This window comes from Neovison vison, chromosome 13, assembly GCF_020171115.1.
Source record: "Neovison vison isolate M4711 chromosome 13, ASM_NN_V1, whole genome shotgun sequence".
NCBI classification, from domain to species: domain Eukaryota; kingdom Metazoa; phylum Chordata; class Mammalia; order Carnivora; family Mustelidae; genus Neogale; species Neogale vison.
The window spans coordinates 10,539,443-10,567,240 of NC_058103.1; the positions used below are offsets into that span (position 1 = coordinate 10,539,443).

Below are 27,798 nucleotides of genomic sequence, written 5' to 3' on the forward strand. Positions count from 1 at the left end.
TGCTCACAGCTGCGCCCACCTCCTGGCACGCAGCAGCCATTCAGGAAGAAATTGCCAGATGACTGAGCAGCTCTTATCCTTTGACCTAAACTTCCTGCTCTTGACATTCTCTCCCTTCACAAACATTTTCCACATCTCCTAATAGGTGGCTTCAAGAGATTTTGAGGAGAGTCCTAAAGATTAGGGATTGGGAGAATGAGACAAAGGCAAACCAAAAAGATCACACACAAATGCATTCTCCATCCTCTATCACGTCAATAAGGAGACATTCCTGCCACCTTCTCCCCCAGCATCTCTGCAGCTGGGATGCACAACAAGAACTCAGACGTCTTGATTCATAGGGTGGACACATGGCCAGTGATTGTTCCGGGACATAACACGTCATTTCAAAGCAGAAGAACCAGACTCGGGATTGTCCATGTTCTGCGAGCTAGTGACCGGCAACTCTGAAGACTTAACCCTTGTCTGCCTGATGCCAAAGCTAAGTTTTGAAATTCTTCCTCATGGATTCTGCACTTCCGTTCGTCACTTACTAAGGCCTGGCCAAAATCAATCCCAAGCCTTCACGTGACCGTGCAGGAGATCTGGCAGCGGCCTTCCCGTGGCAAATGTTGAAGCGGTATGGTTAATTCCCAGGAAACCTACTGCACATTCAGACTTTGGTATCACACACACACAAACGTCACTTTACAAGGTTTTTCAACCAATAGCCAATTACATATCTTAAGAGTTCTTTGCTGAAAGAAAAAGAGAAGGAATGATGGGCGTGAAGCATAAAGCAGCGTAAAGCAGCGAGAGGTCTCTGAAGTCAGCCCTCCCCTGTCTCCTTGTTTTACCGTTTCTAAACCAAACATCTGTTCCACAGTAATCATTCTGGATTTGAAAAACACTCCTAATTTAAAAGATTTGATGTGGCCAGTATACATCATTTGCAGGTTTCAGAACACACAGCTTTTATTTAGAAACACAAAGTATGGTGCAGGGAAATATTAAACTATATCATGAGGGCCAGAGTGTACATTCCGGGTCACAGGAGTCTGCGGTTTTAAGTTCCAAGAGATGTAATTCTGCCCCTCTGAAAGCCATTACAGTCTTGGTTTTGTGCATATGCGAACTTTATGCAAAAGAAGAACATGAGAAGCTCTCCAACTTCGTATCTTCTTACTGCATTATTTAGTCTTGACTCCCGCAGGAACATGTGCCCCAACTAGTCTGCACTTAATTTTCGAAAAATCCTCAAGTCTTATCAGGATTTGGGTTTTTCTCTTGTTGTGCTGACTTCAACATCGGGGACTGTCCACTGTTAAGAAACCAGCACAGACTAAGAGATTTTATCACTGCTAAAAGTTCATTTCTAAACATGTTTTTCTGAAATATAATACAATAAGAGTTTGACACTTACCAGTAAGTGTTCTCCTCCACAGAGTCACACCCTCTGGACAAACAGAGTGAGATCCATACTCTGGGTAAATAAGTGTGCATCCTCATGGACCTTGGAAGACACTGAAAAGGAAATTCCTCTATTGCTTAAGTGCATGCCTTAATGCCAGTCAGGTTCCTCTTACAGAATACGTCTGGCTGGCATTCCAACCTGAAGTCCTCCAAAATGAAATGAGACATTTGATAAATGAGTACATGGTACATCTCCAAATTTTAAAAACTATTCCCACTTGAGGAAGGAGAACGTCCTAGACACTTCGCTGTTTAAATTCATTCTGTAGTTAGCAGGACTCGTACGAGAGGGGGTTTTGTAAAACCGCAGAATACAGTCCTTGCCTAGAGGGCGACTGCTCGGTCTCCAGCAAACCCACACTGTGTACATCAGGAAGATACTCCTCCTTACAAGGCACGACATCGAGAACATTAAATAAATCACTGGCGTATTCCAAAAGAACAAATATTTTGGATTCACACATTTGGAGACTAAACTTACTGATTTAAACTGGTAAATATATTTACCACAAATGGTGCTGCCTAAAGGTAAAGGAGCCCTAACATTATAAAGTATCTTTGTATATTTTTTAGAGAGAATATCATTGATTGTTTTGAAATTAAATAATAGGAATCTAAATACTAAAACATTGAAGACTTGGGACATGTAAAATACCTGGGTTTTGAGGGTCACAGTTGTGAGAACTTTTATGACAAACAATAATGATAAACAACTCTTTTCACTATTAAATGATAATATTTATGACTTTAAAACTGAGTTAAATATGAATAATTGGAACATACCAACTTGGGTACCTTTAACAATTCACTCTGCCTTTTTTTTTCCCCTATCACTGGCTGCCATGCTGTACTCTAAAATAAAGTGGGGGGAGAACTAGTTGAGAGCCCCGAAATCAGACTCTGAGAGCGAAAAAGGGAAAATAAAGTGGAGACAGGAACAGGACTAAGAGGGATGTTTTTCCCTTATTTAAATCTGTGTTTCAGTGATTAGCAAGGTTCATGAGGAGGTACACGTAACAATATCCCAAAGATCTCTTTCCGTAAAGGAAATACCAATGCCAATCGTAACTGTCATATGGCTACTGACATGTGACCACACACCATTCCCCGCAAGATCATGACAACACCTAACAAAGAAAAACATTTCACGACAGTGGTTTTAAAACTGAAGTTCTAATTGGACTACTCTGCCCAAAAAAGTCATTTTTACATATAATAATTAGAATCATGTAATCTTACAAGTTAGGCCTAGAATGTAAATAAAGAGCTATATAGGGGGCCCCAGGTGGCTCAGTCAGTTAAGCATCAGCCTTCAGCTTGGGTCATGATCCCAGGGTCCTTGAACTGAGCCCCACGTTGGCTCCCTGCTCAGCAAGGAGTCTATGTCTCCCACCCTCTGCCCTTCCCCACCACTTGTGTGTTCTCTCTCTCACTCAAATAAATACAATCTTTAAAAAAAAAAAAAAAGCTATATAACACTGCAAAGAAAAGATGTGCTTATCAAAGAAATATCTATTTGCTAGGTAGTACTGTCAGTAACCATATCAAATCATCCACTGTAGCCATATTTAATTAGTCAAATATATTTTGAAAAATTATAAGTTGTTTTCTTGGATGTGGGAAGCAGCACTGGAAAGTGGCAAATGTCTATAAGCAAGTGGAAATAGGGCTTTCACTCTTGTCAGTCTATACTAATCTAGTCCCTTCTAATATTCTTCTTAAAGTAGCCCAACGAAGATCTAAATCTGATAACAATATGATTTTAATTTCATTCACAGCTATTTATTAAGCATCATACAAAGTATTCTGAGAAACTGGAGAAAAGTCAAACATTGTGCCCCTACCTTTGAAGGACCCCTCTTGCTTCTTTATATTCACAAACATTCAACAAATATTTAGTGACATTCGAGGCACTGTGCCAGGTGCTGGAGACTCAGAAATGAGCAGGGCTAACAGTGTGCCTGTTAACACCGTAGTTACAACTGTGACAAGAGCTGAGGATAAGGAGCACGGATGGTATAAGAACATCTAACAGGTGACCTGATCTCTTCTGAGAGAGGATCATTGAGAAGTGACAACTGACTTATAAGAAAAGAAAGGATAATTAGACAAAAGTTGGGGTAAAGAGAGATAGACAAGCAAGAAGAATTAGCAAAAGCGAGCACTAAGAAGTAAGAAGAAGCATGGCAGATTCAGAAACTGAAAGATCAGTGTCCCTAGAGCAGAGTGAGAGAAGGAGCTGAGGAGGGTAAAGTAGAAGGAGCCCCAACGACGCAGGGCCTCAGATGCATTCAGCAAGAGAATACTCTTAGTCTTACATGCTTCGAAATAGCATGCTGACTCTTAAGAAGAGAATGAGTCAGAAAGTAGTAAGTTACGGTGGAATGGGAGGGAAGTGGTAGGCAGGGATCACCTGGGAAGCAATCACCCTCATCCGAGGAAATCCGCATAGTTTGGACGAGGGCAGAGCTGGTGTGGTTGGAGAGGTGGGTGGATTCAACAGAATACCGAAGACCTAACATAACGGGACTGCAGAAGCGAGTAGTAAAAGAAGAGATGGTATCAAGGACGACTCCCAAAATTCCGCCTTGAAAACCAGGGGGATAATAATGTTACACATTAGGACAGGGGACACTGGAGGAACCCCAGGTGGTGAGGGGAAGTGGCAGAAGCTGAGTTTTGGATTTGTTAACTCTGAGAGGCCTCTCGGGCATCCAAGTAGAGACTGGGAACAGAAAACTGCATATACAGATCTGTTGCTCTGACAGGTCACTGTAAATAAGAGAATATATAGAATAGATGCAACCTATATAGATAATATATAAAGACTTGGGCGTAGATGAGATTGTAGATGAGACTAAGAGTGGAGATCTGCTACTTTTAACATAATTTCATCCCAACAAAATAAAGGGATTGAAGAACTCAGAGTTTAAAAAAAGAGATCGATCACAAATGTTTTGGTGAATATTTAAAGTGCAAGATTATTCCTAACACATCACTGGAAAACAATCAATTTTTTTTGTACGGGGGTAAAGGTGATGGCAGGTCGTGGTTGAAGGGTATATGCAGGTACATGAACAGAAACATTTTAGTTAATATCATTTCAAGATTCAACCAAGAAGAAGAGAAGTGAAGGGAACTTCGTAATGGCAGACTAGATCATTCTAACACCTCTGATGATAATTAGTAAAAACTGGACAAAATACAAAATTCATCTGCATAAAGGTATATGGAAACTAACAAGGCTACCCATGCAAAACTAAAAAAATTACCCATACTATATTACCCACCACTGGAATAATTACCCACCCAAAATCTAAGAGACAATGGCGTTCCAGGAAGATAAGCATGTAATTTGGGGCCTGTTTTCCTCTAGGGTCACTTGCTAATTCGAGAAAAGGCTCCTGAGAGGCTAAGAGCTTAAGTGACTTTTTTGAGTCTTGTGGAGGTCTCAATAAGAGCCCTGGGAATGGATAAGAATGATCCTGAAGCAGATTGGCCTTTGTAGGAAGGGCAGCCCAGCTGTAAACCATCCCCTATCTGTCACTGGATTAACTGAGACTATATTGATAGTGCAGATAAATAGCTCCCAGAAGAAAATATATTCCTTTCCAGAGGAAGGTTTCATCCTAGGGCTCAATCTATTTCTACAAACAATTTATCAAATACAAGATCAAACACACAATCAAGAATATGCAGACACATGAAGAGATAAGATTATATGAATGAGAACCAGCAGAAGCAGAAAACAGAAATGCACTAAAAAGTGCTCTGGGTATTGATGTTATCTGACACATATGTGGTTCAAGATGTGGCAGATTTTTTAAAGAGCTAATTAGAAATTCTAGACCTGAAAAGTGTAATAATCAAAATCAGATTAGACACAAATGAATCGGTGAATTAAACCATGGGTCAGGATAAATCAATTGGACCGAGTCACAAAGAGAAAAGAATGGAAAAGAAGGTAAAAGACATAGAAGATACCATGAATGCGAAATTCAAGTCACAGAAGAAGAGCATTAGGCAGAAGCATATTAGAAAATGTCTGAAAAGATAACGGTCAGGGTTTTTCAGTGCAAATATTCTAACAAGTGTATAGATTCATCTGCATGTATCTAATGAGATTTTTCTTATGCATACTGGCCATCCATAAATCTTCTTTAGTGAAGCATATGTTCAAATTTTTTTGTCCATTTTTTTTAAAATCAGGGTTTTCCCTCGTTATTGAATTTGGAGAGTTGTTTATGTATTCTGAACACATGTCCTTCATCAGATATGTGATCCATGAGTATTTTCTCCCATTCTAGGTTTTCTCTTTTCATTCTGTTAACAGTTTCTTCTGAAGAGCAGAAGCTTAAAATTTTCATGAGGTCAAACATACCAATTTTTTCTTCTATGGATCATGCTTTCAGTGCCATATGTAAAAACCTCTGACTGACCCAAGGTCACAAAGATTTTGTTTTCTTCTAGAAGTTTTTTGCAACTTTAGTGTTTAAGATTTAGATTTACAGTCTATTTTGAATTAAATTTTTGTACATGGTGTGAGGTATGGACTTTTTCCCCAATTAACCTAGTACCATTTCTTGAAAAGACTCTCTACACTAAACTGCCTTTGCACCTGTACTGAAATCCACTGGCAATGTGAACATGGGTTTTATTTCTCCTCTGTATGTGTCACACTGATTTATCTTTATATAATTATCACATGGTCTTAACTGCTGTAGATATATATTGTAGCTCAAAAATCAGACAGCAAAAAGTCCTCCAACTTTGCTTCTCTTTTTCAAAGTTGTATTGGCTATTTTTGGTCTTGTGTATTTTCATATGCATCTTAGTATTGGCTTGTCATTTCCTACCAAAAGCAAATAAATAAAAACAAAGCATAACCTGTTAGAATTTCTGTTATCTTACATTAAATATATAGATTGATATGGGAAGAACTGACATCTTAACAATATGGAGTCTTCTGATCCATGAACATGGTGTTTTGATTCACTTAGTCCTTATATGATTTCTCTCAGCAATGTTCTACCATTTTCTGTATATAGGTCTTACATATCATTTTTCCAATTGGTCCTCAGGTATTATGTACTTTAATGCAACTGTGGTAGTTTAGAAAAACTTCAGTGTCCAGTTGTTTGCTGCTTGTGTAGAAATACAATTGATTTGTATATTCATCTGGTATCCTCCAACCTTTCTATACTTATTTAGTTCGATTGTTTTTCTTTTGTAGATTCCATCATAGATAATGTTATTCTTTTAAAAGGCCATTATTACTTTTTTCTCTGCAATGTGAGTGCCTTTTATTAATTTTGTTGCCATACTACATATGTCCAGTGTAACACTGAACAAGGCGGTAAGAGTGGACACTCTTGGCTTATTCCTGATCTTAGGGGAAAGAATTCAGTCTTTCACCCTTAAGTGAATTCAGTCTTTTCACCCTTGCCTATACATTTTTCAGAGAAAGCCCTCCTCTATTCCTAGTTTGCTGGGTTTGTTTTGTTTTGTTTTTCAGGAATGACAGATTTTTATCAAATGCTTTTCTTAAATCTACTGAGATGATTGAATGGTGGTGTATTTTTTTTCTTTTTAGTTTGTTGATATAAAAACTCACATCGATTCATTTTTTAATTTTGAACCAACTCTAAATTCCTGAGATAAACTCCAACTGGTCATGATATATTATCCTTTTTTATGTTGTTGAATTTGATTTGCTGTTTTTCAGATGTTTCATGTAAGCTCATGAGGGATATGCATCTATAGCTTTTCGGTTTTGTAATGTCTATGTCTCATTTGGGTACTAGGGTAATGTCTACCTCATAGAATGACTTACTCTGACTTCCTCTCTTTTCTGAAGAATTTGTGTTGCATTGTTACTTCATTTACATTTACCCAAATTTTTACCATTTCTGGTGCTCTTTATTTCTTCAGGTAAATTCAACGTCCATCTCTTATCACGTTACTTCTACCTGAAAACATCCCTTAGCATTTCTTGTAGAATAAGTCTGGTACAAAGAACCCTTTCAATTTCTGTTTGACTAAAGAAAATAGCATTTTAGTTTCATCCTTGAAAGATATTTTCACTGGGCACAGATTTCTTGTTGACATTCTTTTCTTGCTTTTAGTACTTCTAACATTCCACTGCCCTTTAATCTGCATTATTTCTGACCAGAAGTCTGCTTTACTCTCACATTTATTCCTCTGTTTGTAATGTTTATTTCATCTGTGGCTGTTCCCAAGATTGTCTTTTTATATTGAGCAGTTTGGTCATAATATACCTAGAGGTGTGGGGTGTGTGTGTGTGTATCAGCTTTAGATCCTCTGGGCTTTTGGATCTTTGGGTTGTTCTTGTTTATTAACTTCAGAAAAGCCTTGGCCATTATTCCTTCAAATAGTTCTTCTCTATTCTCTCTTTCCTCATTCTGAGACTCCAATTGCACATATATTAGATCACCTGACATTGTCTCAAAGCCATTTGATATGCTTTCCTATTTTTTCATTGTTATTAGCACAGGAGTAATGTTTTCTTGCACATTTCTATACCTTAGGTAGAAATGGAACTGATTGCTTTGATTTTGAGCCCTAATAGTCCTTTCTCCCTAACAGGCTTAACTAAACATTTAAAAGAATGCTTGCTGTATTTTATCTAGAGCTTCTAGATATTCTAATTTGAGAAATTTCTAGGATATTTAGTTCACCACTGCCAAAAGGTTAGTTAATCCATAAAGTTTTAATCAAACATTACAGATCTGTATTACAGTATAATCTGCAAATATTTTCTAGGTTTATATTTTTGCAAGGATTGTAAATAAAAATATCTATAAACGATCCTAAATATTACTCAAATGCCTTAAATAGAAACAATATTCAAGTAGTAACAGTGGTCCCACTATCAGAGAAATGAAGGATTTCCTAATTAAGAATTTTAAAAGTTCTAGTTCATTTTTATGGTAAGCAGGGTAAAAATAACAAATGAATGAGAAACTCATGTCTCTAACAGAATTTACTGAAAGGCAATATTTTTAGGTTTATTAGGAATATTAGCTGATCTAACATTTTATATGCCCAGAAAACGATACACTCAATAAATGTTTCCACTGAATTTAATTGCTGTAAAATAATGAATGATATTAATCTATTTTATCCTTAAGCACAAATAGATTTAAAAAAAACACAACATAAACATTATTTTCAAAATGAGTGTGGGTCAATGTACTTTTATTTTTGAACCATAAACCCCAGGAGAAAGAGTGCTTTGTATCGTCTGTTCATATTCCCTAACTTCTTTAGTTAATACTGCCTCTCTCTTCCTTTTTCTTTCTTTTTTTTTTAATAAATGAACTAGAAAAAAATGTTATGTAATTTTATGCTTTCTAGCCCAAAAAAGCCTCCTAGTAAGGTCAATTCTAACCCCAATGGTTGTTTTCCATTAGCTTACATTAGAGGCATTATTTCATTTTCTTCCTTTACGTTAGAGTGTCACTAAATGTTTAGCCTGTCAAGACACTTCTACACTTCTACACTGTGCACTTTTTAGGACTGGTAGGGTGTCTGGAACACCATGTTCTGTTTATTATGTATAAATGTGTTGCTTCCACAAAATCCTTTTGCTTTTCTCAGGATGTAATTTTTAACTTATCTCAGAAAACATCACCTTCCGCGAGGAAGACAAGTACTTTTACTTTTAAGCTGCAAATCAAAGAAAAAATCAATTTGTATCATCTGTTTATGCTCTTTAATACTTTTAGTTATGAACACCTGGGTGGCTCAGTGGGTTAAACCTCTGCCTTTGGCTCAGGTCACAGTCTCAGGGTCCTTGGATGGAGGACCGCCATCGGGCTCTCTGCTCAGCAGGGAACCTGCCTCCCCCCTCCCTCTGCCTGCCTCTCTGCCTACTTGTGATCTCTCTCCCATATGAAAAAATAAAAATTTTTTTTCCAATTTATTTATTTTCAGAAAAACAGTATTCATTATTTTTTCACCACACCCAGTGCTCCATGCAAGCTGTGCCCTCTATAATACCCACCACCTGGTACCCCAACCTCCCACCCCCCGAAAAAATAAAATATTTTAAAAAACGCTTTTAGTTAAAACTATTTCTCTTTTTCTTGGTGAACTTTTCTTTTTTTTTTCTTTTTTTTTTTTTTAACTTCTTTTTATCCCCTTTCTTCCCCCCACAATTTGGGGTCTCTTCTGATTTGGTTAACACACATTTTTCTGGGGTCTTTGCCACCCTTTTAGTATTCTATTTTCTCCTTCGTATACTCTTAAAGTAAGTTATGTAATTTCGTGCTTCTTAGAAAACTCCCAACAAAATATTCATAGTCAATAAATTTTTTAAGCCTGGATCTTATCAATTATGAAATGAGAATAAATACATCAGGTAGAGTTGTGACGAGATGTTTAAAAGGGCGTGATAAAGCAGTAAGCACAGTACCTAACCCACAGAATGTGTTCCTTATGTTATTATTGTTTATCCACACCTCTGTGCCACTTGAAATAAGACTTTAATAGTAAGTAAAGTTTTTAAATTTATATTTATCTATATTTACACAGTAAAGGTTTTCCTCAAAAATCTGAAAATGAAATCTTTAAAAAAAAATCTACCTACATTCAGTAGATACAAAGTACTCTAAAAAATAATCACATTGGCAGAAACTTATGATATTTTTCTATTATTACCATTAATGAAAATAATGCCACGTAAAATTAATAAAAGTAAAATGAACAAATTTTTTCTGAATCAGTTTGGTAGACCACATCTGCTAATCCCAAATGACAAAATTTCATCTTGATTATGTCTCTGTCCTTCTTTCCTTATTATGCATCTTTCTCCTACTTCCCAAGAAAGGTCTCTCTGGGACTGAAAATCATCATCATACCACTGTACTGATATCTGTTTTTACTTTTTATCCAAGAATGCTATCAGTGGATCAGGCCAGTGTGTCACTGGACTTTCAGACAGATGCTTAACTGTCTTAAAATATTAAGTTCTAACAATGCTCATTTTTAAATCATTGTTGAGTGCCTTTTGTTTGCCAAGCACTGTTTTAGGTTCTGGGGAGACTGGGATAAATGAGACCATTAAGGATACAACCATTAAGGAAGAAAGAGAAGAGAATGGTAGGGGATGAGTTCAGAAAGCTCGACAAAGTCCTTTAAGGACATAATAAGTTTTATTCTACCTGAAATGGGAAGTTACTTTTATTAGTTTCTTGTGGCTGCTATAATAAATTAGAATAAACTGAGTGGCTCAAAACAACAGAAATGTATTTTTTTCATGGTTCTGAAGGCCATAAGTCTTAAATCAGTATTTTTTAGCCAAAATCAAAATGCAAAATGTTGGCAAAGCCATGTTCCTTCGGGAGGTCCTAGGGTAGAATCCATTCCTTGCCTCTTCCAGCTTCTAGTGGTTTTGGGCATTCTTTGTCTTGTGGTCATATCACTCCCCTCTCTGCCTCCTCTTCACATGGCCTTCTCCTCCCCTGTGTCGCATTTACTGCCGCTTTCCTCTTATAAGGATGCATGTGATGACATTAGGACCTACCCAGACAATCCAGGATAATCTTCCTATCTCCGGACCCTTCACTACATCTGCAGAAATTCTTTTCCTAATTAAGGGAATATTTATAGGCCCCTGATCTCTTTGGGAGGCTGTATTCTGCTTGCCACACCACTTAATTTTCATGCAAGAAGATATTATTGATGATTTTAAAAGATCTCTCTGAAGAAAAAAAGATAACTATGTGAGATGATGGATGCATTAATTAACTTGACTGCAATAATCATTTCACAATGTATAAATATATTAAATTGTAATGTTGTACACTATACACAATTTTGTCAAAAAATTATATATTGTCCCTACATAAATGAAATTTATTTATAATTTATTATAATAATATAATAACAATAATATTTATTATTTAAATAAATAAAATTTTATTTAAATATAAATACAGGTCCTTGCTGGATCTTGCTGGACCTATAAAAATGACAGGTCCAGCAAGGAAGCTGCTGTGTAACCAGACGAGAGATGGCTAAGGCTTGAGAAGTAAAATTACACATTATATATCTGCTGCAGTCATGATCAGCTAATGAGGAGGTTGTGTAATAGTTAAGAGGGAAGACTTGGAAGCCAGACTTCCTGTTCAAACCTGATTATGCCACTTGCCAGCTTTGTGACCTCCGGCAAATTATTTAACTAAGTTTCTTCTTCCTCTCTCGACTGACCCTTATAGAACTGCTGTGAGCATTCAAAAAATAAAAATGCACAAAGTGTTCCACAGAGTATAGTTCCTGACACATAGTAAGACCTCAAGAAATGTTAGCTGTATTTACTTTTATCTGTTCCTGACATGGCACATTTTCTAATATATAATTTTATACCGTAAATTTGGGGTTCCCAAAATAAGTGGAAAAACAATTAAAAGAATTCAATAACTCAACAGGCAGAGACATTTTTCATAATTCATTATAAAAGGAGTCACTGGAGCACCTGGGTGGCTCAGTTGTTTAGCGTCTGCCCTCGTCTCGGGTCATGATCCCAGGGTCCTGGGATAGAGCCCTGCATCCGGCTCCCTGCTCAGCAGGAAACCTGTTTCTTCCTCTCCCACTCCCTCTGTTTATATTCCCTCTCTCAATGTCTATCAAATAGATAAATAAAATCTTTTTTTTAAAAAAAGGAATCACGAATGTTACATGGTATGATTATATCACTACCACTTCAAATTTTATAAAAGACCATAGTATTTTAGAAATTTATCTTGAAAGTCAAATTCTTTCACTTCTAAGTAACCAGAAGTTCAAGTCAAATATTGAAATCTAACATCTAAGATCCCAATTTATTATACCGTGGAAAAGAACTCAGACTATTTTAATAAAGACAACAGGAAAAAAATTTCTTTACAAAAGCTACCCTATGATTAACACGTAGAACATGAATACATTATAACAACTATATTTAAACGTTCTCTAATCTAGGAAATTTAAGTTGGAGGTCAAAATACTTCCTTCCTGGATTGTTATTTAAACTTAACCTTGAGATGAGTGACCTGGTAGCATTATCATTCATTGCACACTTCAGATATAATTTACAAAGTAAATTGCAGAAATACTGTGGATTAGCTCAATTCTAGTCCTGACTCTGTTTCTGCCATTTTTTAAAAAAGATTTTATTTATTTATTTGACAGAGATCACAAGTAGGCAGAGAGGCAGGCAGAGAGAGGGGGAGAAGCAGGCTCCCCGCTGAGTTGAGACCCTGATGTGGGGCTCGATCCCAGGACTCTGGGATCATGACCTGAGCCGAAGGCAGAGGCTTTAACCGGCTGAGCCACCCAGGAGCCCTGTTTCTGCCATTTTTTAATCTTAAATTCCTTTACCTCTAAAACAGTGAAAATAGCAACCCGTATTAAAAGCCATTGTTCAGGAACACCGGGGTGGCTCACCCAACCGGTTAAGCGTCTGCCTTCGGCTCAGGTCATGATTGCAGGGTCCTGGGATTAAGCCCCGCATCTGGCTCTCTGCTCAGCAGGGAGCCTGCCTCTCCCTCTCCCACTCCCTGTTGCTCTGCCTACCTGTGCTCTCTCTCTCTACCAAATACATAAATAAACTCTTTTTTAAAAAAGTTGTTCAGTTAATATATTATTTTAAGGATGAAATGCAAATGTAATTACAACAACAACAAAAAATACACCAGTGAAATTTTATAAGAACTTCCTCATCACTGTCTGATGCTCTTTAAAGTGAAAATAAGTTAAAGGTGAGTTCTAAAAGCTGCTTATCTTCCTCTTGTGAATGTGCCAACCATCTCAGGAATGATTAGCTTCTTACACATAGAATATTGGTTGTTTGTATCTTTAAATTCTCTAAAAGTAAATCATCCACAGATTAGTAAGTATGCAAACTACTGTTCCCATGGATTTAATAAGCAACCAGCCAAAACACTCAGAACCTGCAGAACCATACAGATGCTCAACCCAGAAATCCAGAAGGTATCTCCCACCTCCCACAACCAATTCATAGAAAGTTGTGTGCATTTCGCCTCAGTAACTATGTCTCTAATATAGCCACTACTCCCCTCTGTCCCAGCTAGCTGGCCTAATCCAAGCCACCCTCACATATCACAAGGACAATTGCTGTATTTTCCTAATTCTCCCGCTCCAAGCTACTCGCCACACAATTATCAAAATGATCAGCATAGTAAAATGTAAACGGAATAAGCCACCACTCTGCTCAAAGGGTTTCCACTGTCCTAAGAAAGAACGCCTCCTGCGTGCTCTGTCACTGAGGATCTCTCTAACCTCTTTTCAAGTCACACCCTGCCCATGCCCGCTGCATTCCAACCACACGTGTCTTCCGGTTCCAACCTAGGGCTCTCTGCTACCTCGTCTGCCTGGACCATTCCTTCCTGACTCTTCAAATGGCTGCTTCCTCCTATACCTTTGATTTTCAGCTCTGAAAGAGGCTTTCTTTGACTTCCCAATGCACAGCAGATAAGCCTGTCCCTTTATGCTGTTCTTTAAGTCACTTACATGTTTTATGTCTGTTTCCCCCACTCTGGACGGGACGCTCTTTGAGGGCAAGTTCTGTTTGGTTCACCTCTATCTTCCCACTGCTTACAACAGTGCCTGGGCTCAGTCAACATTCACAAATGAATGAGAATGCCATTATTACTAAATGCTCACTTTGGGATATGGGACTGCTCTTTTTCTTTTATAAAATCAACTAAGGAATCATGGCCATAGCAAAAGAAATAAAGTGGCTAAGTGTGATTTTTGTCACAGTTTTATCACTTGAATGTGACCATTCACAGAAGCAAGGCAGAACTGAAGAAGGTGCTAACTATGAGTACCAGTAAATCTGAACAGTATCTGAATATGGTAATTTAAAAATGATTTACACAGGGGCACCTGGGTGGCTCAGTCATTAAGCATCTGCCATCGGCTCAGGTAATGATCCCAGGGCCCTAGGATCCAGCCCTCATGGGCTCCCTTCTTAGCGGGAAGCCTGTTTCTCTCCCCTGCGCCCCGCTTGTATTCTCTCCCTTGCTCTCTGTCAAATAGATAAATAAAATATTTTTTTAAAAAATGATTTGCATGAAATATAGGTTTTACAATTTGAAATGGAGTTGCTTAAATGTTTAGCTGCCCATAATATATACTAAACCTTCTATAAGTCATTATTATTACTCTCATAAAGTCTTTCAAATATACTTAATTCTTCACTATTTTTACACAAAGTCACACTCACACAATTAAATATTCTCCTATGACTGTTCTTTAATTGTTTTCCATAGTCTTTAGGCCGCCCTGACATAGACTCTAATCTGGGATGGCTTCTACTCTTTTGGTATCTTTTTTAGGACAAAACAGGATAAATGAGAATCCTAAATACGTGGCTGTTTGTTGATTGAAGAAAGGAATGAAAATTGTCAGCATAAATAAAGGCTTTCTTAGTACATATTCATCAATATACATTTTCTTTATATCCATTTATTTAGTTAACCTTCTATATTATGGATTAACTTTAATTACCTTAAAAGCTGATTAAAATCTTATCTTCTATAACTCAATTATATAGTTTCAGCAAATACATTTGATTCTTTGTATAAATATGCTATATATATGAGTGTATAATATTCTTTACACATTCCCATGAAATCAAGATTTTTCAGGAGTTATACTTGACTTTACTATGAACTCATTAACAAAAGGATTTTTTCAAAATAATTTTGAAACCTCTAAAGGCCAACCTTCATCTTTTATTCTTGCTTTAAGAAACTATGGATGCTCAATAGACTGTTCATGAACCAGATTTAGCCTGCTCCACAGACTGTATAGCAGGTTCGATATTTTTAGCTTTAAATCAAATTCACTTACCTACAATAATTTCTTAGTCAAGGGGGCCTAGCCACTTGTTCCCTTCTACTATCAATTAACGGGCACTTCCAGTAGTCATGCCAAGAAGCTTAGATCAGCTGCTATCACTGAAATTGAATGTGAAATTAAACCTGGATGGGGGACACTTAATGCCATTGAAAATACAGCATGATTCTGGGAAAAATAGCTATGAAAAACTGATTCACTTTTGAATCACATGCAAAGCCAAAAGAAACATTTTTTCAATTTACTATCGTAACCAGTAAAAAGAAATTCATAATGCCTGCATAGAAATGTGGGCATCTTGTAGAAATAACATGCTATATCCCTGACCTAAATCACAGTGACCAGAACCATGATGCGTATGGCTAAAAATGAAACTCAAGAACACACTATCTACAGTATTTTAAACACATAAATTAATAAAAAATTATGAACCTATAACCAATCGGAAAGCCAATGCAAAATATAAAAAATTCACTATCAGCAAACATAGTCCCCATTAGTCTATAACCTCCCTGACCCTAAATAGTGGGTAAGTTCCCTGAGGACACGTAGGCTGTTATCCGTGTTGCTCATTCAGGTACAAATAAGAAAAATACTTTGTACACAGCCACAGACATAAATAACAAATACTATGTATCAAATATGTAATATTATATATTAATAATCAATAAATATTAAATATCAGTGAAAAATGTTCAAATAAATCAAAGATTTTTGTTTAAAGCAGGCAAACTAATTCGGAGGGAATTTAGGAAGCAATAAGTGAATATAAAACTAAAACTGTAAAGGCCACAATTCAATCTTTATTTGGTGATTCTTTAGAAGTCACCGGAAGGTGGATAAGGAATATTAAATTTCATTATCCGTGTTGTAGAACTGCTATTAATATAAATTTAAGTCAACAGAATACCAAATAAGATAGCTATGATTTCATAAGACTAATGAAGTTTTGGTTTGTTTTTGATTTGGTTTTTTTTTGAGCTACCGAAAAGCTAACTTTACTAAATAAAACGTCTTGGGGCACCTGGGTGGTGCAGTCAATGAAGTGTTCAACTTTTGATTTAGGATCAGGTCATGATCTCGGTCATCTCATCAAGCCCAGCATCTGGCTCCACACCTGGCAAGGAGTCTGCTTGAGACTCTCTCCCTCTCCCTCTGCCCCTCCTCTCTCTTCCCATCCCCATGGGTGCATGCACTCTCTCTCTAAAATAAATAAATCGTTTTAAAAAATAAATAGAATAAATAAAATGTCTCTACCGGGAAAATGACTAAATACAACTTGAGATTTGGATTTTCCCATTTTCATTAGCTAAGCCTAAATATTTTCAATATAATTCAAAATGTGTACCATAATACTTCCTCCATGCCACAATTAGAACAAAAGATCAGCCATTCAAAACTCTGAAATCTCCTCTTAATAATGACAATGTGTGACTGGAAAAATGGTAAATTCAAACCTTATTTTGCACCAACTTACTCTAACTTTCGGCAAGACTCTCCGAAGTGTCTCAGCAGGATTCTGTCGCATCAGAAATGGAAGATTTGCAATCACACTTGTTCCTTGGATATCTTGGCCAGCACTTACAAAGAAAACACAAATTCAAAATTTGTAATTATAAGCCAAGTGCCTAGTTTACAACTATAAAAAGCAGGAATTAATCTGCTTTTAATGATACATGCTCAGACATCTGACAAAGTTTTAATCTTTAAACACACATTTAGATATAAAAATAAAACCAGACCTGACACTTCATTAAGTAAGTCTTATAACAAATGCATGAAGATGTTAATTATGCTTATGCTAAAACAAGACTCTACATATGTGTCTTAAGTCTAAAAGTCTCGAGGCAATTTTCAAATACTTCCTTTAAAACACTACCTTATTTTTTCCTGTGATCTGCCAGTTTGCTGTATTTTATTTTATTTTTTTTAATATTTTATTTATTTATTTGACAGAGATCACAAGTAGGCAGAGAGGCAGGCAGAGAGAGAGAGGAGAAAGCAGGCTCCCCGCCGGGCAGAGAGCCCGATGTGGCACTTGATCGCGGACCCTGGGAGCATGACCTGAGCCGAAGGCAGAGGTTTTAACCCACTGAGCCACCCAGGCGCCCCTGCTGTATTTTATTTTTAAAAAGTATGGATGTTGTAAAAGTTCACTATGATAAAATATTAATAACCATTAACAACAGCAGGGACAGCAATAAAATCGACTACCACAGAATCGCGCAACTTTCTTCTGGTACAGTGAAACCACTGTTGGACTAGCTGGACTCTAAATGTGGCCAGAAACTTCTTAAAGACTGTTCATTATCCCCAAAGTTCAGTGAGGTATATTTACGTGGTACCTTTGTATATAACATTATTTCATTAGGTCAGTAAGACTTAACCAAAATAATCTTGGTGACATGGTAGGGGCCCAACTACCCTGGAAAAGGTGTTCAAATTCTTCTGAAAAACTATTTCCACACAGAAAAGTCTTCGAAAACATTAACTAAGCGACCTATGCACATACTTGAAACATACATTAGAAAGATGCTAATCAATGTGGCACCACTTGAGATGGAAATGCTACCTTTTCTTGACTGCAATACCAATTTAAATGTTAATTCCGACACCATGATATTGATTTTAATTAAAATTATTTTTATTTACCAACCCAAATATAACTTTTGTGATTATCTGTACATAAGACTTTAACATGTTTTCTTAAAGAATTTCATAAGGTATTACATTTATTGGCTTCAGAGTTTAATAACATCTGTTAATAAGAAGCATATCCTAAGAAAATGCCATATGATTTCACTCATATGAAATAAACAAAAGAGAAGGGGAAGAAAGAGAGAAAGAGGGAAGGAAACCATAAGAGACTCTCAGCCATAGTGAACAAATTGAGGGCTGATGGAGGATGGGTATCAAGGAGAGTACTTGTTATGATGAGCATTGGGAGTTATATGTAAGTAATGAATTACTAAATTCTACTCCTGAAACCAATATTACACTGTATGTTGACTAATTAGAATTTAAATAAAAGTTTGGGGGCGGGGAGAAGCATATCCTGATGCTAAATGGAGCTGCCCCATTGTGAAGAAAGGCTTTTCCCTCTGTTGCAACATGGCAATGAAATATAGGTCAGTACAATCTTTTCACATCCTTGACACTCTCAAAGTGAATACTTGAAAAGACAAACCCAAAAAGGAAATGAGAAAAGAGTAAAAGAGGAGACCCATGCCACGATGGGAAGAAGACAAAAAAGGGGAAATTAAAGTTGCATATACTACAGGTGACCCTTGAACAATATGGGGTTAGGGTTGCTGTCCCCCCATTCAGTCAAAAACCTGCATGTAACTTTCAACTCCCTCAAAACGTAACTATTGCTGATGGGACGCCTAACTGATAACATAGTAGATTAATAAATATTTTGTATACATATCATATAATATAATGTTACAAATAGAGAAAATAAAATGTTACAAATAACTCCATAAGATAAAAATACATGTATGCACTGCATTTACTGAAAAAAAAAATGCATATAAGCCAACCTGTTGTGCATATAAGCCATCAAACCCACGTTGTTCAAAGATCAACTACCCTTCTAGCAGGTCAAATGGCAGCCCCTCCATAAGATATGTCTGCATCCTAATCCCGGAACCTGGGAATGTTACATTAATTTGACAAAGGATCTCAAAACTAAGAGATTATCCTGGATAATCCAAGTAGGCTATAAACCCAAGAACAAATGTCCTTAAAAAAGACACTTAGAGAAGGTGGCAGACCAAACAGAAGAAGGGAATCTGATTGCAGAGCAGAGATGGGAACGCAGCCGCCAACAGTCAGGGAATGGCAACCACCACCAGAAACCAGAAGAGACAAAGAACAGATTCCCCCTTAGAGACCCGCTGACACCTTCATTTCCACTTGGTGATACTGATTTCAGACTTCTGGCCTCCAGAACAGTGAGAGAATAAATTTCTGTCATTTTAGTCTATCCAGGTAGTGGTGATTTCCCACGCAGCCAGAGGAAACATGCCACCAAAGAACTGGGATAGAAAAGAAATATCTGAGAAAGTAATGCTTCGTAAGACAATTCCTGCCCAGAGCAGAGGTTCAGTGTCTCTTGAAAGGATGGATGAATGGATGACTCATTAGATGAACTAATGCCAGGAATATTTAATATTGAACAGAACTTTGGTGGGTTTCATCCACTAATTTTGCAATTGGGCAAAAAACAATATGCTATTAGAAATCTAATAGATGTGAATACCAAACATGGCATTGAGGAAACATAAAAACAAACAGAAAACAAAAACTAAATGGCAGATTAGCCCAAAATATCAATAATTACATAAGATGTAGTAGTCTAAACTCATCAATTAAAGGACAGGAATTGGCAGAGTGGACTTAAAAACATGACTCAACTAAATGCAGCCTATAAGAAACTAATCTCCAGTAGAATAATAGCAGCACATTGAAAATAAAGGGCAGAAACACAAAGCAGAAGAAAGCAGGAGTCTCTAGATTAGTACCAGATAAAAGTAAACTTCAGAGGAAAGAAAATCACCAGAAATATTAACACTGTGTCATGATAACAGAGACCATCCACCAGGAAGACATAGCAATCCTAAACATGTGTATGCCAAATGTGGGAAACAAAAGTCTACATAACTCAAGAGAGAAATAAGCACATTACACAGGTAGATGGACATTTCCATAACCCTCTTTCAACAACCATGGGACAAGGAAACAGAAAATTATCAAGGACATAGAAGAACTCAACAACAGCATCAGCCAACAAGACCTAACTGATACTTAGAGCACACTCTGTCCAACAACAGATTACACATTCAAGTGCCCAAAGGATGTATGTCTAAAAAGACCACATCCTGAGCCATAACACAATCCTCAACAAATACTTAAAACTTGAAATCAGAGTCCCTTGAATGGCTCAGCTGGTTAAGCATCTGCCTTAAGCTCAGGTCATGATCTCAGGGTCCTGGGATCCATCCCGGTGGCGTGGCGGGCTCAGTGGGGAGTCTGCTTATCCCTCTCCCTTTGTTTCTTCCCATGCTTATGCTCTCTCTGTCTGTCTGTCTCTCTCTCTCTCAAATAAAATCTTTAAAAAAATTGAAATCATACATAATTTTCTCTGACCATAACAGAATCAAACTAGAAGTCAATAATAGATAACTTAAAAATCTAAAACTCTTGGAAACTACCACACTTCTACATGACGCATGGGTCAAAGAAGGAGTCCAGGAAAATAAAAAAATACATCGACCAGAATGAAAATGAAAGTGCCACATATTAAAATGTGTGGGACACAGTGAAAGCAGTGCAGTGAGGGAAATTTATAATACTAAATGTATACATTAGAAAAGAGGAAAAATCTAAAATAATAATCTAACTTCCAACCACGAGAACCTAGAAGAACAAAGGAATCACAATACAAACAGAAGGAAATAGTAAATGGAAGAAAGTAATACATAAATACAGAAAATGATACAGAAAATAAATAAAGACCTCATTCTTTTAAATGATCAATAAAATTGGGGCACCCAGCTGGCTCATTCAGTTAAGTAAGCATCAGACTCTTGATTTCAGCTCAGGTCATAATCTCAGGGTCATGAGATCCAGCCCTGCATCAGGCTCCATGCTGAGCTTAAGATTCTCTCTTTCCCTTTGCCCCTTCCTCCTATTCATTCCTTCTCTTTCCTAAGGAAATAAAAGGGGAAATAAAGGGTCAATAAAATGGACTACATTCTAGTTAAGACTGGCAAATTAAAAATGAGAGAAAACACAAATTATCATTCTCAGGATTGAAACAGCATATCACTACAAACCCTACAGACAGCAAAAGGATAATAAGAGAGTGCTACAAATAATTTGACATAAATAAATTTGAGAACTTAGACCAAATGGGCCAGTTCCTTAAAAAAAAAAAAAAAACCCACAAACCATCATAACTAACCCAATTCAAAATAGATCATTTGAATAGTCCTATAACCATTAAGGACATTGAATTTTTGTCAAACTCCTTAAAGAAATCTTCAAATCCAGAGATTTTCACTGGCGAAGACTTCTACCAAACATTTAAGGACTAACACCATTCTACACAATCTCTTTCAGAAAACGGAAGAATGGGGAACATTTCCTAATTACTTTATGAAGCTAATATTATAAAAATACCAAAACCAGGCAAAGACCAAAAAGAAAAATTACAGAACAATATCCTTCATAAATTCAGATGCAAAAAAATTTTCTTCAGATGCAAAAAATCTTAACAAAATACTAGCAAATAAAATAGTAATATGTAAAATGAAAAGTTATACACCATGATCAAATGGAGTTTACTCCAGAGATGTGAGGCTAGTTCATTATTCAGAATCAGTGCAGTCCATCATATTAACAGGTTAAAGAAGAAAAATATCCATGACCACATCAAGCAGTGCATAAAAAACATTTGTCCAAATTCAACACAAGAACACTGAAATTACAAACACAATGTCACTTGGAAAATGAAATACAAAAGTAGAGGTTTAACACAATTCATATCAAAAATCTAAAGATTCTGGGACACACAGACATTTTTCTAAAACTTACATGGAATGGCGAAGGAACTAGAATTCTTGAAAAGACAAAGATTACACAAATGGAGAACCAGATTAGTGGTTTCCAGGGTTTGTTAAAGATGGGTGTGGGAAGGGAAATGAATGTGATTAGGCAGTGATAAAAATCCTACCTATCTTGATCACATCAATATCAATATCCTGGTTGTGCATGTACTATAGTTTTTCAAGATGATATTATAGGGGGAAACTAGAAGGGGTGTACATGGGTATCTCTGTATTATTTCTTACAATTGTATATGAATCTATATTATCTCAAAATAGAAAGTTACTCTTAATCTCACAAAACAAACTGAGGGTTGCTGGGGGGAGGGGGGTTGGGGTTATGGACACTGGGGAGGGTAGGTGCTTTGGTGAGTGCCGTGAAGTGTGTAAACCTGGCGATTCACAGACCTGTACCCCTGGGGATAAAAATATATGTTTATAAAAAATAAAAAATAAAAAATAAATAAAAAGTTAAATTTTTTAAAAACTCAATATGACAGAATTCTTTAAAAACACATATGAGCATCGCAATAGATATAGAAATCTGACAAATCTAGCATTGACTCATGATTTAAAACTATCAGCAAACCAAAAATTCCTAGGTAAAGAATGCTCTTTAGATAAAGGGCATCTATGAAAATTGTACAGCTTTCTTCATATTTAATGGTAAAAAAATGAATGCTTTCTCTATAATCAGGAATAAGATAAAGATGTTCACTATTACCATTTCTATTCAACATAGTGTTGGAGGCTTGGTTTGTGCCAGGGAAATAAGCAATAAAAAGAAATTAAAGGCTTATGGATTGCAAAGGAAAGAGTCAAATTGGCTTTAGTCACAGATGACATTATTGTCTACAGCAAAAACAAAACTTATACGGAAATGCAAAAGATCTAGAATAGCCAAAACAAATTTGAATACAAATAAGGTTATAGTAGGGCAAATATTATCTTATTTCACAACTTATTAAAAAGCTAAAATAATAAAGTTAATAAAAATAAATAATAAAGCTAATAAAAAAGTGTGACACCAGCATAAAGACAGTCCTATAGATCAATGAAAAAGAATCAAGTGTCCAGGAAATAGACACAAACATAAATACATGATTGATTTTTGACAAAGGTGACAAGATAATTCAATGAGGAAGTGATCATCTTTCCAACAATGATGCTGGAACAAATGGATAGCCATATACAAAACATAATGAATCTTTCCCCAACCTGAAGCAATACACAAAAAATTAACTCAGTGTAGATTACAGGCCTGAATGTAAGAGAGCCAATACTATAAAACTTCCAGAGCAAAACTTAGTAGACAATCTTAGTGACCTTGGGTTTGACAAATATTTCTTAAATAGGACACAAAAGACATAAATTATGAAAGAAAAAATATAACAAAAAGAACTTCATCAAAATTAAAAACATTTGCTGGTATTAAGAAGGGCACTTGTTGTGATGAGCACTGGGTGCTATATATAAATGATGAATCACTAAATTCTGCTCCTGCAACCAATATTACACTGCATATAACTAGAGTAAATAAAAATTCTTTTTTTTTTTAATTTTTAAAAAAAATTTTTTAATTGAAAACATTTGCTTTCCAAAGACATTGATTGCTACAAAAACAAAAAGGCAAGCCACAGCCTGGCATAAAATATTTGCAAGATATATATTCAACAAATAACTCATATCTAGAATACATAAAGCCCTCAAACTATATAAGAAGAACATCCAATAAAAAAAATGGACAAAAGATTTCAAAACTTCACCAAAGAAAATATACAAATGGCAAACAAGCACAAGAAAAGGATGCTCAACAAAATTAATCATTAGGTAAATTCAGGTTATAACTATAATAAGATATCACTACACATCCAATAGAATGACTAAATTTATAAAGATCGAACATACCAAATGTTGGCAATCATATACTACTAGTGGCATCACATACTACTGGTAGAAATGGAAACTGGTACAATACTTTGAAAAAGATTGACAATCCCTTAAAAATTTACACCTACCAAAACCTAGACATTCCACTCTTATTTACTCAAAAGAAACAAAAGCATATGTTCACAGAAACGCGTGAACACAAATACTTATTACAGCTTTGTTTGTAATAGACAAAAACTGAAACAACACAAATGTTCACTAATAAGTGGGTAGATGACCAAATTCTGTTATATTTATACAGTGGAATACTTTTAGCAATAAAAAGGAAGGAGCTATTGATACACACAACAACATGGGTGAATTTCAAAGTAATTATGCTGAATGAAAGAAGCCACAATACTGTATGATTCCACTCATCTAAAATTACAGGGAATGCACATTAAACTACAGTGACAGAAAGGAGATCAGCTGTTGCCTGGAGAATGAGAAAAAAATGAACTTAGGATTGCAAAGGGGCATGAGAAAAGCTTCAGTGGTAATTGATAGGTTTATTATCTTGATCATGGTGAGGATTTCATGGCCATATACCTATGCCAAAACTCATGAGACTACATTTTAAATATGTGCAGCTTCTTTGTATGCCAATAATACCTCAATAAATATGAACAAAATGAAGTATATAAATACAAAAAGACTGACAGAAGGTTATCTAGGAAGGCAGCAACAGTAGACACATGGCTTTTGAAATTTCCTGAATTCCCCACAAAAACAGAGCAACAAGGATAGTAAAATTAAAAACTCAAACACAACAATGACAACATAACCAAGTGATGAGATTTCCCACATGAAATCGTTGAACACTACATCAAAAATTTATGAGGCACTATATGTTGGCTAATTGAGCATAATTAAAAAAGATTTCCCACATAAACCCAAGATCTTGGATGTATGGACAACAGTTAAAACTATAAATGATTTTGTGCACTCTGATAATTGATAAGTTCAATGTGTCTACAATAATATCTGAAGGAGCTAAACCAGTCTTATCCCTATTAACCCTCAAAACATCTAGAACAAAGGCCCGCTCTGAAGAAAAATTCTAGGAAATAGTATATGAACAGAACGGATAGAAACAAAATACCACAAAGGGAAGACAAGGTCCAAACAAATGTAGAGAAATAGAGCCCAGAAACCTCAGAAAGTAAAGCATCCTATTTTAAAATTAGGTATAAAGGGTAAAAAATAATAATAATAATAATAAATAAGAAGGAGCTCTAGAATCACAAAATTAGAAAAGCTACCCTGAACTACACTGCCTTCTAGGGTTTATGAAATTAGTTTCACATAAAAAGGAGAAACATAGACTGATCATGATATAATTCCATATACAACTACCAAAAGAAAAAGAGCATAAAGAATGGACTAACATCCCTAAAGACAATGAAAGACAGACATGCCCATAAAACAGCAAACTATAACTATTATTTCCCCCACAGCTTCTGAGGGAGCTGTCCAAAAGAAAGAAAGAAAGAGAGAGAGAGAAAAGGAAGGAAGGAAGGATGGTGAGGGAGGGAGGAAGGAAGGAAGGGAGAGAGAGTATAAGATACTGGAAAAAAAATCATAATTATGAAAACTTAGAAATAAGGTGATAGAATTCAGGAAAGAAATGAAGAAAATATTTCAAAAAACACTAAACTTGAAAGAACACAAGGGTGAATGAATACAATAAATAATGCCTTAAGAGGGACGCCTGGGTGGCTCAGTTGGTTAAGCAGCTGCCTTCGGCTCAGGTCATGATCCCAGCATCCTAGGATCAAGTCCCACATCGGGCTCCTTGCTCGGCGGGGAGCCTGCTTCTCCCTCTACCTCTGCCTGCCATTCTGTCTGCCTGTGCTCGCTCTCTCCCCCACTCTCTCTCTGATAAATAAATGAAATCTTTAAAAATAATAATAATAATAATAATGCCTTAAGAAAAAAAAAGGTGAAAAGAAAATTTTTAAATATAAAAAGATTTGAGAAAGTGATATAAAAGATAGGCAAAAAAAGACCAGCTCCTACTTTTTTTTTAAATTTTATTTTTTCAGAGTTCTAAGACTCATTGTTTATGCACCACACCCAGTGCTCCATGCAATATGTGCCCTCCTTAATACCCACCACAAGGCCCTCTCAATACCCCACCCCCCTCCCCTCCAAAACCCTCAGTTTGTTTCTCAGAGTCCACAGCCTTTCATGGTTTGTATCCCCCTCCGATTTCCCCAACTCACTTCTCCTCTCCTTCACCCAATGTCCTCTGTGTTATTCCTTATGCTCCACAAGTAAAAGAAACCATATAATTGACTCTCTCTGCTTGACTTATTTCACTCAGCATAATCTCCTCTAGTCCCATCCATGCTGATACAAAAGTTGGGTATTCATCCTTTCTGATGGAGGCATAATACTCCATTGTATATATGGACCACATCTTCCTTATCTTTTCATCTGTTGAAGGGCATCTCGGCTCTTTCCACAGTTCGGCGACTGTAGCCATTGCTGCTATGAACACTGAGGTACAGATGGACCTTCTATTCACTACGTCTGTATCTTTGGGGTAAATACCCAGTAGTGCAATTACAGGGTCATAGGGTAGCTCTATTTCTAATTTCTTATAAGGAATCGCCACACTGCTCTCCAAAGAGGCTGCACCAACTTGCATTCGCACCAACAGTGGAGCAGGGTTCCCCTTTCTCCACATCCTCTCCAACACTTGTTGTTTACTGTCTTGTTGATTTTGGCCATTCTAACTGGTGTAAGTTGGTATCTCAACTGTGGTTTTGATTTGAATCTCCCTGAGGGCTAATGATGATGAATATTTTTTCATGTGTCTGTTAGTCATCTGTATGTCTTCTTTGGAGAAGTGTCTGTTCATGTCTTCTGACCAGTGGAACAGACTAGAGAGCCCACATATGGACCCGCAACTCTATGGTCAAATAATCTTCCACAAAGCAGGAAAAAAAATCCATTCAATAAATGGTGCTGGGAAAATTGGATAGCTATATAAAGAAGAATGAAACTTGACCATTCTCTTACACCATACACAAAGATAAACTTGAAATGGATAAAAGACCTCAACGTGAAGCAGGAATCCATCAAAATCCTAGAGGACAACATAGGCAGTAACCTCTTCAACATTGGCTACAGCAACTTCTTTCAAGACATGTCTCCAAAGGCCAAGTAAACAAAAGCAAAAGTGAACTTTTGGGACTTCATCAAGATCAGAAGCTTCTGCACAGCAAAGGAAACAGTCAACAAAACAAAGAGGCAACACAGAGAATGGGAGAAGGTATTTGCAAATGACACCACAGAAAAGGGGCTGATATCCAGGATCTATAAAGAACTCCTCGAACTCAACTCACACAAAACAGATAATCACATCAAAAAATGGGCATAAGACATGAAGAGAAACTTCTCCAAAGGAGACAAACAAATGGCTAAGAGACACATGAAAAACTGTTCAGCTCCTACTTTTAATAGGAGTCCTCAAAGAAAAAAAATCCAAAACAAGGGAAGTGTTTAAAGAAGAAAAACTTATAAAATGAAAACTTCCTTTAAATTAAAAAAAAAGGGGGAGGCGTGCTTGGGTGGCTCTGTTGGTTTGAGCGACTCCTTCTGCTCAGGTCATGATCCTGGAATCCAGGATCAAATCTCGCATCAGGCTCCCTGGTTGGCAGGGAGTCTGCTTCTCCCTCTGACCCTCTCCCTTCTCATGCTCTCTCTCTTTTCTATCTCTCTCTCTCTCAAATAAATAAATAAAATCTTTAAAAATTTGTAAAATAAATTTAAAAGAAAAAGATTTAAAAGAGCACACCATATACCTGAGAAAAGGCATCTAACATAACCAACACTGAGATATGCTAGACTTTAGAGAAGAAGACATTCCTTTGGGAAAATCAGCCAATTACTGAGAAACAAAATCAGAGTG

General features: G+C 36.5%; 1 protein-coding gene across 6 annotated transcripts in view; it reads right to left on the reverse strand.

The window, feature by feature from the left end:
• Positions 1-27,798, reverse strand: part of PPP4R4 (protein phosphatase 4 regulatory subunit 4) — a 103,489-nt gene that overhangs the window by 50,703 nt on the left and 24,988 nt on the right. For 4 of the 6 annotated variants that reach the window (XM_044230870.1, XM_044230871.1, XM_044230869.1 and 1 more), the window contains exon 3: positions 16,817-16,919. In XM_044230870.1, coding sequence (XP_044086805.1) covers positions 16,817-16,919 — 103 coding nt within the window. Of the gene's footprint in view, positions 1-928; positions 1,301-1,402; positions 1,504-16,816; positions 16,920-27,798 lie in introns of those variants that run through there. The other 2 variants (XM_044230873.1, XM_044230872.1) reach the window with 2 other exon arrangements.